Source organism: Hemitrygon akajei, chromosome 23 (genome assembly GCF_048418815.1).
Source record: "Hemitrygon akajei chromosome 23, sHemAka1.3, whole genome shotgun sequence".
NCBI lineage: Eukaryota > Metazoa > Chordata > Chondrichthyes > Myliobatiformes > Dasyatidae > Hemitrygon > Hemitrygon akajei.
In genome coordinates this window covers 34,418,164-34,431,728 of record NC_133146.1, presented here as the reverse complement: position 1 = coordinate 34,431,728, position 13,565 = coordinate 34,418,164, and the positions used below count along the sequence as shown (strand labels likewise).

Sequence of the window (13,565 nt, the reverse complement as noted above, 5' to 3'; positions counted from 1 at the left end):
ATATTGTCCAGAAATTTACATTCCATTATAGCTACAGACAGCATGGTTATAGCATTCTCTACAAGAAAGGCTTCTGCATGCGTGAAGATTTTGGTTGCTTCCTAGCATAACTGAAGCACAACTGCATTACACTGTACTCCTGTACATAATAGAAATCTCATGCAGTTGCTTAACTCAGCCTTCAGCATACAACAAGCAGATCTCATTAATATTCTGCTAGACTAACAAGAATATGTTGCACTTTTTCTATAACACTGCTAACTTGCCTTTCTAGAGCTTGTTATGAAGCCCAGTGTCTTTCAAACTACAATCAGAATTAAGTTTAATATCACTGGCGTATGTCAGGAAATGTGTTGTTTTGTGCTACCAGTACATTGAAATACATGACAAAAAATCTATTAATTACAGTCTATATAAAAGTAAAATTTAATAAGTAATGCAAAAAGAGAGGGAAAACAGTGAGGCAGTATTCAAAGGTTCATTGTCCACTCAGAAATCTGATGGCAGAGGGGAAGAAGCTGGCCCTGAAACTTTGAGTGTACGTCTTCAGGCTCCTGAAGTTATTCCTTGAGGTTAACAATGAGAAGAGGGAATGTCCTGGGTCATTGGAGTTCTTAATGATTGATGCCATCTTTTTCAGGTATTGCCTTTTGAAGCTGTCCTCGATGCTAAGGACGCCAGTGCCTATGATGGAGCTGGTTGAGTTTACAACATTCCACCGTTTTTTTCCTATCTAATGGCCCCTCCATACCAGATGGTGATGCCAGAAGTTAGAATGCTCTCCATGCTACATCTGTAGAAATTTGTGAGTGTCATTTGTGACATGCCAAGTCTTTACAAACTCCAAATGAAATATGGCCATTGTCGTGCCTTCTTTGTAATTGCAACAATATGCTGAGCCCAGGATAGACATTTAGAGATGTTGACACCGGAAACTTAAATCTGCTGTAGCTTTCCACTGCTGATCCCTGGATGAGGACTCGTTTGTGTTCCATCGACTTCATCTTCCTGAAGTCCAAAATCAATTCCTTGGTCTTACTGACATTGAGTGAAAGGTGGTTGTTGTGACATCGCTCAACCAGATGATCTATCTCGTTCCAGAACCTTGTTGAAATTCTGCCAACAAGAGTTGTGTCATTGGCAAATATACAGATGGTTTTAAGCTATGCCTAGCCACATAGTCATGGGTGAAGAAAGGGTAGTGTGGTGGGCTAAGCACACATCAATTATGCACCAATGTGTAAAAACTGAAATTCTACCGGATCATCAAAGGGCTAGTTTTTCCTTCAGTTAGAAATTGGTCAGTTCTTTCTAGATAGAGAAGAAAACAACTATATACTAAACACGGGAAATTTTGAAGATGCAGGAAATCCACAGTAACTCACACGAAATGATGGAGGAACTAGGCAGGTCAGGCATCATACATTGAAATGAGTAAAGAGTCAACGTTTTGGGCCGTGACCCTACTTCAGGACTGGTTAGAAAGGAAGGGGGAAGAAGACAGAACAAAATGGTGGGGGGAGTCGAAGGAGGATAGCTAGATGGTGGAAGGTGAAGCCAGGTGGGTAGGGAAGGTAAAGGGCTGGAGAGGAAGGGAATTATAGGAGAGGTGAATGGACTATAGGAAAAAGGCAAGGAGAGGTGAATCCATTGTTGACGATAGGCAAGTGAGAAGAGATGAAGGGTCAGAGTGGAAAGAAAATCCCCTCCCTCTCCCCTCTCCTCTGTTTCCCAGTTTGGCGCCCAATGTCGACTGACCTCTTCCCTCCATTGCTGCATTCCTCCAGTAATTTGCATTGTATTATTAGTCTATCTTCTCTTTTGTCTTTCTTCTCTACAGTCCTACTCTTCCCTTTGAAATAATGGGGCCCTGGATTGTGCCCCATCTAACTTTGAGCAGGACCAGGGAGTCATACACAGCTGTACATATCGGGGAAGATAGAATTACATGAAAGCATCCCATGGGGAATTTAACAATGGAGTATCTTGAAACATATACCACATACTAATGGTTAGATGGTTCATCACTTTGTGTGATAACACACCCTCAGACTACTGTACCTGTTGCCACAGAACCACATTCTAACATACCCTCTCCAATGTTGAACAAGACATTGTGATTGCTATCATTTCATTTACTGTGACATGAATCCACATACAGTTATAGATGGAATTTTCCAACTATTTGGGTCTACCTCGGAATGTCAAGAATTTTGTCTTCAACTAAATTGAACGTTATTCAAGTAACACAAAAAAATTTACATTGTTTTATGATACTGATTTACCAAGTAAATTTCACAAACTTACTTTCCTTAAGGAAAAACATACCAAACATATCTTGCTGAAACTAACTCTCGGAAACAGGTGTGCACTTCTGATTTCCAAAAGGAAGTAAAAATATAGATGTTAACTCTTTCTGAGTAATTTTTCTTAATCATTCTTGGGAAAAGGGATTTTTCATACCTAATTAATGGAATATCAGTGAATATACAGTACAGAAAAAGTTCTAAAATGTATTTAATACACAACACTAATTACATCTAAGATGCTTCTAATCACTATTCATAGATTGTTACTGCTTCCTTCTGCTTCTCTCCAAAACCAAAAAATCATCGGCAATGACTCTGTCAACTCAGGTTCCTCTGCCAATTCTGCGATTTGGAAACTTGGCGCAGAGTTTGTCCCAAATGCCATGAATTTCCAGTAGTACCTCCCACCCAAGCCATATAGGGGAAGTAACATGAATATGAAGACAATTCATCTAAATTCTCATTCCAAAGTGCTTTTCAAACAGGTCCGTTGATTCGTCAAGCCGAAATCAGTTATCAGACAGTACAAAATCAGATTCATTGGCCTTCAGCTGGAAACCAGCTTGTGTTTAAAATGTGCATCTCTCTTCATTTATTTCAACTAGAATTGCTGGTTCATTGAAATTTCCTCCTTAAAGCTCTTCATTGTCTATTTACACCTGTGTTATGCCAGGTGTGGAGTAATGGGTAGACTAGGGGCAATACTGGTCTTAGTTCCTCCATTGAAATCCATTTACATTAATCCTACACTCATTCCATTTTATTCTCCTCACACTTCCATCACTCTCCCACCCTCTAGATTCTAACACCCACCCATAATAGAGGTGATTTACAATGACCTCTAGACCACATACAAGTGCAAGTTTATTCTCTTTCAGCCATACACACGTAGACAGCGAAAAAATCTTTGCTCCTCCGGGGTCAAGGCACACACATAGAGAACACATATCATGACACAGCACACACAATCACAAAATGATGTCAGGCACAAGTCCTGGGTGGCGTGGCCTGAAGATTGACAAGTTGATATAAAGTGAGAGGTGCACGTCTATGTATGACAGGGTAATGTTACAAGTGCCAGTATAATAAAAACATAGAGTAGTATAAATATATGAAACAGCAACAACAGAAGGAGACGAACTGACCAGTCGATCATTGACTAGGGTAATCAGGCAAGGTGTAATTATGTGCTGGGTGGCAGCAGCGTGTTAAGCAGTCTAACAGAGTGTGGGAAGAAGCTGATGCCCAACCGCACGGCTGTGGTGCTTTCTTTAGGATTTGGTATGTGTCTGAAACTGGAGGAAGCAGGGAGAATCAAAACGCAACCTTGCAGTGATGTGCACAGCTTCTTTGGTCAGGGCTAAGCTGAGTAACTGGATTTGTGAGGTAACAGCTCTACTGCCTTGACACTGTGCCATTCACACCAGAGTGACGCAAATGCTGCTGATACTGGCTGCCTCCCAACAATAGTATCGCCTGCTTGGATTCTCTCCTTTATGCGGACCTGTTTGAACACTACGCACCTGGCGATATTTCTATAGATAAAAATTCTCGGTTATGGACATGCAAACATCTCTCCAGCAGTTTGAGTTTCATTAATTATAACATTCTCCCAATATGAGATGACACTTTTTAATTAAGCCATGCCGCATGCATTGTAGATATCTGTTTTGCACGGAATTCAGTAGCACCACAAATCTCATTCTCTGGAGCAATGGAAATAAATTTCTATTCTATTCTATTTATAATCGAACATACTTTTCCTCCCAGCAGTGAGCTTATTAGACTCACTTTCAAGTATTCTACAGACCATGTTCTCAGTAGTATTTATTTAATCATATGTTTTCTATTTCTACAATTTGCCTCTTTTGCATGTTGCTTCTTTGGCAGTCTTCGCTTCTGTGCAGGTTTTTTCATAAATTCTATTGTATCTCTTTATTTTCCTGTAAATGCCAGTAAGACAATTATTCTTAATGTAGTATATATATTTTTATAATAAATTTACTTTCATCCACAAACTTACAGTCCATTACAGTTATAGAAAATGCGGTTATTCAAGTACATTTTCGAGGAAGCTTTGCGTTGTAAGATATTGGTTGTTTCCTGCATACATGGAGCAGAATTGCGTTACACTGAGTTCCCATGCAAAGTTCTTGAACCTTTTCTATAACATTTCTATATCGTACTTCCAGAGCCCGTCGTAACCATGGTTAAATATTTTTAGTAATTATACTGTATAGTATTTTTGAATCGCACCCCCAAACGCTGGAATTCAATACCTAAAACTATAAGGGATGCAGAATCAGTTAGTTGACATTTTTCCATGGCCGCTCAAACCCTATTTATTACGCTAATCATGCTCTTCGCTATCAGGCGGTACCGATTCCACGTAGTTATCAGTAAAGGTTTGTCATAGAAGAGAAATCTACTTTTGTTTAAATTAAATCAAGAAGACCAATGTTTTAAACTTTTTGGCGCTTTTGCAGAGAGTCCGATCATACAACAACTGAACTCTGCAACAGTGTTTACCTTTCCGGACCACACATTTCGTTATTATGACGTGCTGAATTTTTCTTTCACTCCCGTCGGAATGATGAACTCCTTATCCACATCAATGACGCGATGGCTCTACCTCGCCCGGAGGATCATAAAAAGAGAGCAGCGGCGTGTCCAGCACTAGAAGGTACACGTGCTGGCAACAATGAATAGCAACATTTTGCTAATGGCTGAACGCAGCAACTGCTCACTGCCTCCGGCCACTCTCTGTTTACAAACGGCTTGGGATCGGGTCCGCGGCATGGAGAGCTGGATCAAGTCGCCCTTCTTCCCCGTGAGCTTTTCCTTGGGAGTCTACCTCGCTTTCTGTCTGCCTTTCGTCGTCCTGGATTTCCTGGCTCCAAGGGTCGCCTTCCTGCAGAAATATAAGATCCAGGCGCAGAACAATCCAAATGTGAAGATGATGGCAAACTGCCTGGCACAGACCCTGTACAACCACATTCTGTACATCTTCCCGCTGTCGGTGGCGCACTGGTACTGGCGCCCGGTGGACCTCCCGCTCGCTGCGCCTGAACTGCCCAAGGTGCTTTTGGACGTTGCTGCCTGCCTCCTTATTTTCGACTTCCAGTACTTCGTTTGGCATCTCCTCCATTACAATGTGCCCTGGCTCTACCGAACTTTCCACAAAGTTCACCACAAGTACACGGCCACCTTCGCTCTTACAGCCGACCACTCGGGTGCCTGGGAGACCCTCTCGCTGGCATTCATCGCCGCTCTCAGCCCAGCCATCCTGAACTGCCATCCTCTCACCTGCTACCTCTTCTTTATCGTCAATATCTGGCTGTCGATAGAGGATCACTCGGGCTACGATTTCCCCTGGTCCACGCACAGGCTGGTGTCCTTTGGACTGTACGGAGGGGCTCCTCACCATGATCTACATCACATGAAGTTCAAAACCAGCTATGCTCCCTACTTCACGCACTGGAACAGGCTCCTGGGAAGCTATTCCACACTACATAAAAAGTCCCAGTGATTTATATCGAACTAACTTGGTGAAGATATTTTAAGAGGCTAATTTCTGTATCACAGACTCTTAAATTTATTGAGGAGCATCACTGTGATTTACCATGAAATCAACTGCTAAGTAGACTAAAATTCTTGCTGTAAAGACAACGTTCTCATTTACTTAAATTGTAAAGCACTCTGGTGATTATTTTTGTTACTGATCAGTGATTAAAAGCAACTGAACTTGACATAAATGTATCGTTTCTTACATGACATTGTACTTTTGTAGTTTTTGTTACTAAAGATTTTGCTGTATATTTTACCGTTAGTATTCATAAAGTTTCAAAATAATATGTCTGCATTTACTGTATTAATAAACCAATTTAATTTACATATTCTTTATCGGCATTGGTGTGATATTTGAAAAGTGAAAATATCTTTGTCTTCTTTGGTTGCCATAGGGAGCAGATTGAGTTCTCCACTGACGGAACAGCTTAAATTCCAATACATATTCACTTAAAATGATCATTCTAAAGTCATTCCAAATTTAGTATGTCAATGAGCTTTCCATCTGAGCATCATCTGAGAGCTTCCTATGCACCCTGTATGTAAGGCTTGAGATTTGCTAAACTGGAGAAATCCTGGTATCAGCTGAGAAAAACAAATAATTTGTAGTTTCAAGTCTGCATAGTAAACAAAGATTAAAAGGAGAGCTGCTTTTACATGGTGACTTCAGGATAACACACTTAACTAATTAGAGTTTCATCAGTACTTGCAGCATAAGGACAGTACAGCAACTTTGTGCAGAGCAAGTTCTTAGAAGCATTAATACGTCTACAGTAAGCACTTACATAATACCACTATAGTGTGCCAGCTCAGAGTTATTTTGTGTGTTTTCAATCCTCTGGAGTCTGATTTGGACCCAACATCTAGTGAGAAAGGCAAGACTGCATCCAGCTCAGTTAGGGATAACACCATCAATGAGAATGGATGGTTCTGGCCAAACTTGTAAAGCCTTAAGAGCCACAGCAGATGACTTGTAACACAAGAAAAGATTTTTGGTTAAGCACAATTGGGGGTTGACTTTAGTATATAATCCAGAAATTTACATTCCATTATAGCTACAGACAGCATGGTTATAGCATTCTCTGCAAGGAAGCCTTCTGCATGCGTGAAGATTTTGGTTGCTTCCTGGCATAAGTGAAGCACAACTGCATTACACTGTACTCCTGTACATAATAGAAATCTCATGCAGTTGCTTAACTCTGCCTTCAGCATACAACAAGCAGATCTCATTAACAATTCTGCTACACTAACAAGAATATATTGCAATTTTTCTATAACACTTCTAACTTTCCTTCCCAGAGCTCGTTATAAAGCCCAGTGTCTTTCAAACTACAATCAGGATTAATTTAATATCACTGGCATATGTCAGGAAATGTGTTGTTTTGTGATGAAATACATGATAAAAAATCAATTAATTACAGTCTATATAAAAGTAAAATTAAATAGATGCAAAAAGCGACAGAATACAGTGAGGCAGTGCTGAAGGGTTGAATCTCCACTCAGAAATCGGATGGCAGACGGGAAGAAACTGAACCCTGAATCTCTGAGTGTGCATCTTCAAGATCCTTTACTTCTTCCTTGAGGATAGCAATGAGAAGAGGAATTGTTCCGGGTAATTGGAATTCTTAATGATTGATGCCGTCTTTTTCAGGTATTGCCTTTTGAAGCTGTCCTTGATGCTGGGGAGGCCCGTGCTTATGATGCAGCTGGTTGACTTTACAACATTCTACAGTTTTTTTCCTATCTAGTGGCCCCTCCACACCCGATGGTGATGCAGCAAGTTAGAATGCTCTCCATTGTACATCTGTAGAAATTTGTGAGTGTCATTTGTGACATGCCAAGTGTTCTCAAACTCCAAATGAAATATGGCCATTGCCGTGCCTTCTTTGTAATTGCAACAATATGCTGAGCCCAGGATAGACATTTAGAGATGTTGACACCGGAAACTTGAATCTGCTCTCCCTTTCCACTGCTGATCCCTGGATGAGGAATGGTTTGTGTTCTATCCACTTCATCTTCCTGAAGTCCAAAATCAATTCCTTGGTCTTACTGACATTGAGTGAAAGGTGGTTGTTGTGACACAGCTCAACCAGATGATCTATCTCGTTCCAGAACCTTGTTGAAATTCTGCCAACAAGAGTTGTGTCATTGGCAAATTTACAGATGGTTTTAAGCTATGCCTTGTCACATAGTCTTGGGTGCAGAAAGGGTAGAGCAGTCGGCTAAGCACACATCAATAATGCACCATTGTGTAAAAGCTGAAATACCACTGGATCATCAAAGGCTAGTTTTTCCTTCTTTTAGAAATTGGTCAATTCTTTCTACATAGAGGAGAAAACAATTATATATGAAACACAGGAAATTCTGAAGACGCTGGAAATCCACAGTAACTCACACAAAATGCTGTTTTGGATACTGTTGGGGGAGATGTCTCATCAGGGGAAGGCAGCAGCAACCGAGTTCATTGCACCATAGGTGGCTCTGCGGCACAGGAGGGAAGGAAAAAGAGTGGGAGTGCTATAGTGATAGGAGATTCAACTGTAAGGGGAATAGATAGGCATTTCTGCAGCTGCAAATGAGACTCCAGGATGGTATGTTGCCTCCCTGGTGCAAGGGTCAAGGATGTCTCTGAGTGGCTGCAGGACATTCTGGAATGGGAGGGTGAACAGTCAGTGGTCGTGGTGCACATAGGTACCAACGATATAGGTAAAAAATGGGATGAGGTCCTACAAGGTGAATTAGGGAGTTAGGAGATAAACTAAAAAGTAGGACCACAAAGGTAATAATCTCTGGATTACTACCAGTGTCACGTGCTAATCAGAGTAGAAATAGGAGGATATTTCAGATGAATATGTGGCTTGAAAAATGATGCAAGGGGAAGGGATTCAAATTTCTGGGGCATTGGAACCAGCTCTGGGGGAGGTGGGACCGGTATAAACAGGACGGTCTACACCTGGGCTGGACTGGAACCAATGTCCTAGGGGGAGCGTTTGCTACTGCTGTTGAGGAGGCTTTAAGCTAATGTGGCAGGGGGATGGGAACAAGTGCAGAGAGACAGAGGGGTGTAAAATGAGGGTAGAAGCAAAAAGTAGTAAGGTGAAAAGTAAAAGTGGCAGGCAGGCAAATCCAGGGCAAAAAGCAAAAAGGGCCACTTTTCAACATAATTGTATAAGGGCTAAGAGTGTTGTAAAAACAAGCCTGAAGGCTTTGTGTGTCAATGCGAGGAGCATTCGTAACAAGGTGGATGAATTGAATGTGCAGATAGTTATTAATGAATATGATATAGTTGGGATCACAGAGACATGGCTCCAGGGTGACCAAGGATGGGAGCTCAACATCCAGGGACATTCAATATTCAGGAGGGATAGACAGGAAAGAAAAGGAGGTGGGGTAGCATTGCTGGTTCAAAAGGAGATTAACATAATAGAAAGGAAGGATATTAGCGTGAAGGATGTGGAATCGATAAGGGTAGAGCTGCATAACATTAAGGGGCAGAAAACGCTGGTGGGAGTTGTGTACAGGCCACCTAACAGTAGTAGTGAGGTTGGGGATGGCATTAAACAGGAAATTGGAAATGCATGCAATAAAGGAACAGTAGTTATAATGGGTGACTTCAATCTACATATAGATTGGGTGAACCAAATTGGTAAGGGTGTTGAGGAAGAGGATTTCTTGGAAGGTACGCGGGATGGTTTTCTGAACCAACATGTCGAGGAACCAACTAGAGAGCAGGCCATTCTAGATTGGGTATTGAGCAATGAGGAAGGGTTATTTAGCAATCTTGTTGTGCGAGGCCCATTGGGTAAGAGTGACCATAATATGGTGGAATTCTTCATTAAGATGGAGAGTGACATAGTTAATTCAGAAACAAAGGTTCTGAATTTAAAGAAGGGTAACTTTGAAGGTATGAGACGTGAATTAGCTAAGATAGACTGGCAAATGATACTTAAAGGGTTGACAGTGGATATGCAATGGCAAGCATTTAAAGATCGCATGGATGAACTACAACAATTGTTCATCCCAGTTTGGCAAAAGAATAAACCAGGGAAGGTAGTGCATCCGTGGCTGACAAGGGAAATTAGGGATAGTATCAAATCCAAAGAAGAAACATATAAATTAGCAAAAAAAAGCAGCACACCTGAGGACTGGCAGAAATTCAGAGACCAGCAGAGGAGAACAAAGGCCTTAATTAGGGAAGGGAAAAAAGATTATGAGAGAAAGCTGGCAGGGAACATAAAAACTGACTGTAAAAGCTTTTATTGATACATGAAAAGAAAAAGATTGGTCAAGACAAATGTAGGTGCTTTACAGTCAGAAACAGGTGAATTGATCATAGGGAACAAAGACATGGCAGACCAATTGAATAAATACTTTGGTTCTGTCTTCACTAAGGAGGACATAAATATTCTTCCGGAAATAGTAAGGGACCGAGGGTCTAGTGAGATGGAGGAACTGAGGGAAATACATTTTAGTAGGGAAGTGGTGTTAGGTAAATTGAAGGGATTAAAGGCAGATAAATCCCCAGGGCCAGATGGTCTGCATCCCAGAGTGCTTAAGGAAGTAGCCCAAGAAATAGTAGATGTATTAGTGATAATTTTTCAAAACTCCTTAGATTCTGGATTAGTTCCTGAGGATTAGAGGGTGGCTAATGTAACCCCACTTTTTAAAAAAGGAGGGAGAGAAAAACCTGGGAATTATAGACCGGTTAGTCTGACATCGGTGGTGGGGAAAATGCTAGAGTCGGTTATCAAATGGATTTGTGAAAGGAAAATCATCTCTGACGAATCTTATAGAATTTTTTGAAGATGTAACTAGTAGAGTGGATAGGGGAGAGCCAGTGGGTGTGGTATATTTAGATTTTCAAAAGGCTTTTGACAAGGTCCCACACAGGAGATTAGGGTGCAAACTTAAAGCACACGGTATTGGGGGTATGGTATTGATGTGGATAGAGAATTGGTTGGCAGACAGGAAGCATACAGTGGGAGTAAACAGGACCTTTTCAGAATGGCAGGCAGTGACTAGTGGGGTACCGCAAGGCTCAGTGCTGGGACCCCAGTTGTTTACAATATATATTAATGAATTAGACAAAGGAATTAAATGCAGCATCTCCAAGTTTGCGGATGACATGAAGCTGGGCGGCGGTGTTAGCTGTGAGGAGGATGTTAAGAGGATGCAGGGTGACTTGGATTGGTTAGGTGAGTGGGCAAATTTATGGCAGATGCAATTTAATGTGGATAAATGTGAGGCTATCCACTTTGGTTGCAAGAACAGGGAAACAGATTATTATCTGAACGGTGGCCGATTAGGAAAAGGGGAGATGCAACGAGACCTGGGTGTCATTGTACACCAGTCATTGAAGGTGGGCATGCAGGTACAGCAGGCGGTGAAAAAGGCAAATGGTATGTTGGCATTCATAGCAAAAGGATTTGAATACAGGAGCAGTGATGTTCTATTGCAGTTGTACAAGGCCTTGGTGAGACCGCACCTAGAACATTGTGTGCAGTTTTGGTCCCCTAATCTGAGGAAAGACATTCTTACCATAGAGGGAGTACAGAGAAGGTTCACCAGATTGATTCCTGGGATGGCAGGAATTTCATATGTAGAAAGACTGGATCGACTAGGCTTATACTCACTGGAATTTAGAAGATTGAGGGGGGGATCTTATTGAAACGTATAAAATACTAAAGGGATTGGACAGGCTAGATGCAGGAAGATTGTTTCCGATGTTGGGGAAGTCCAGAACAAGGGGTCACAGTTTAAGGATAAAGGGGAAGCCTTTTAGGACCGAGATGAGGATAAACTTCTTCACACAGAGAGTGGTGAATCTGTGGAATTCTCTGCCACAGGAAACAGTTGAGGCCAGTTCATTGGCTATATTTAAGAGGAAGTTAGATATGGCCCTTGTGGATAAAGGGATCGGGGGTATGGAGAGAAAGCAGGTACAGGGTTTGGAGTTGGATGATTAGCCATGATCACACTGAATGGCGGTGCAGGCTCGATGGGCCGAATGGCCTACTCCTGCACCTATTTTCTTATTTTCACTCTATTTCCAGCTTCGATGCTGGAGGAACTCGGCAGGTCTGGCAGCATCCATTGAAATGAATAAACAGTCAATGTTTCGGGCCATGACCCTTCTTCAGGAATGGATGGAAAGGAAGGGGGAAGAAGACAGGCTAAAATGGTGGGGGGAGGTGAAGGAGGATAGCTAGAAGGTGAAAGGTGAAGCCAGGTGGGTAGGAAGGGATCTAATAGGAGAGGAGAATGGACTATAGGAGAAAGGGTAGGAGAGGTGAATCCATTGTTGGTGATAGGCAAGTGAGAAGAAATGAAGGGTCAGAGTGGAAAAAAAATTCCCTCCCCCACCCCTCTCTTGTGTCCTCACTTTGGACATCCAATGTCGACTGCCCTCTTTCCTCCAATGCTGCAATACTCCAGTAATTTGCATTGTATTATTAGTCTATCTTCTCTTTTGTCTTCCTTCTCCACAGTCCTACTCTTCCCATTGAAATAATGGGGCCCTGGATTGTGCACCATCTAACTTTATGCAGGACCAGAGAGTGCATACCCTGGTGTACATGTCGGGGAAGACAGAATTACATGAAAGAACCCCATGGGAATTTAACAATCGAGCATATTGAAACATATACCGCATATTAATGCTGAGCAGGTTCAGAACATTGTGTGATAACATACCCTCAGACTACTGTACCTGTTGCCACATAACCACATTCTAACATATCCTTTCCAATATTGAACAAGACAGTGTGTTTGCTATTCATTTCACTTACTGTGACATGAATCCAGAACAGTTATAGATGGAATTTTCCAACTATTTGGGTCTGCCTCGGAATGTCAAGAGTTTGGTGTTCATCTAAATTGAACGTTATTATCAAAAAAACAGATTTACATTGTTTTATGATACTCAGTTACCAAGTAAATATCACAAACTTACTTTCCTTAATGAAAAAGATACCAAACATATCCTGCTGAAACTAACCCTAGGGAACAGGTGTGCACATCTGATTTCCAAAAGGAAGTAAAAATATCGATGCTAACTCTTTCTGGGTAATTTTTCTTAATCATTCTGGGGGAAAGGTATTTTTCATAACTAATTAATGGAATATCAGTGAATATACAGTACAGACAAAGTTCTACATTTTATTTTGCAATACACCATGCTAATTACATCTAAGATGCTTCTAATCACTATTCATAGATTGTTACTGCTTCCTTCTGCTTCTCTCCAAAACCAATAAATCATCGACAATGACTCTGTCAACTCAAGTTCTTCTGCCAATTCTGCGCTTTGGAAACTTGGTGCAGAGTTGGTCCCAAATGCCATGAATTTCCAGCAGTACCTCCCAAAACGTATAGGGGAAGTACCATGAATATGATGACAATTCATCTAAATTCTCATTCCAAAGTGCTTTTCAAACAGGTCCATTGTTTCATCAAGCTGAATTCAATTATCATACTGTACAAAATCAGATTCTTTGGCCTTCAGTTGGAAACCAGCTTGTCTTTAAAATGTGCGTCTCTCTTCATTTATTTCAAGTAAAATTGATGTTTCGTTGAAATTTGCTCCTTAAAGCTCTTCATTGCCTATTTACACCTGTGTTAGGCCAGGTGTGGAGTAATAGATAGACTAGGGGCAATACCGGTCTTAGTTCCTCCATTGAAATCCATTTA

At 41.3% G+C, this 13,565-nt stretch overlaps 1 protein-coding gene across 1 annotated transcript; it reads left to right on the top strand.

Annotated features, from left to right (window-relative positions):
* Nucleotides 1–5,001: 5,001 nt before the first annotated feature.
* On the top strand, nt 5,002–5,920 carry LOC140715073 (cholesterol 25-hydroxylase-like protein). Its single transcript, XM_073026802.1, has one exon. It carries the CDS (start codon nt 5,011–5,013, stop codon nt 5,836–5,838), a length of 828 nt encoding a protein of 275 aa, XP_072882903.1. The 5' UTR covers nt 5,002–5,010; the 3' UTR covers nt 5,839–5,920.
* Nucleotides 5,921–13,565: the final 7,645 nt, after the last annotated feature.

Coding starts and splice junctions, on each gene's coding strand:
- LOC140715073 (XM_073026802.1), top strand. CDS start 5,011: ATGAATAGCAACATTTTGCTAATGGCTGAACGCAGCAACTGCTCACTG.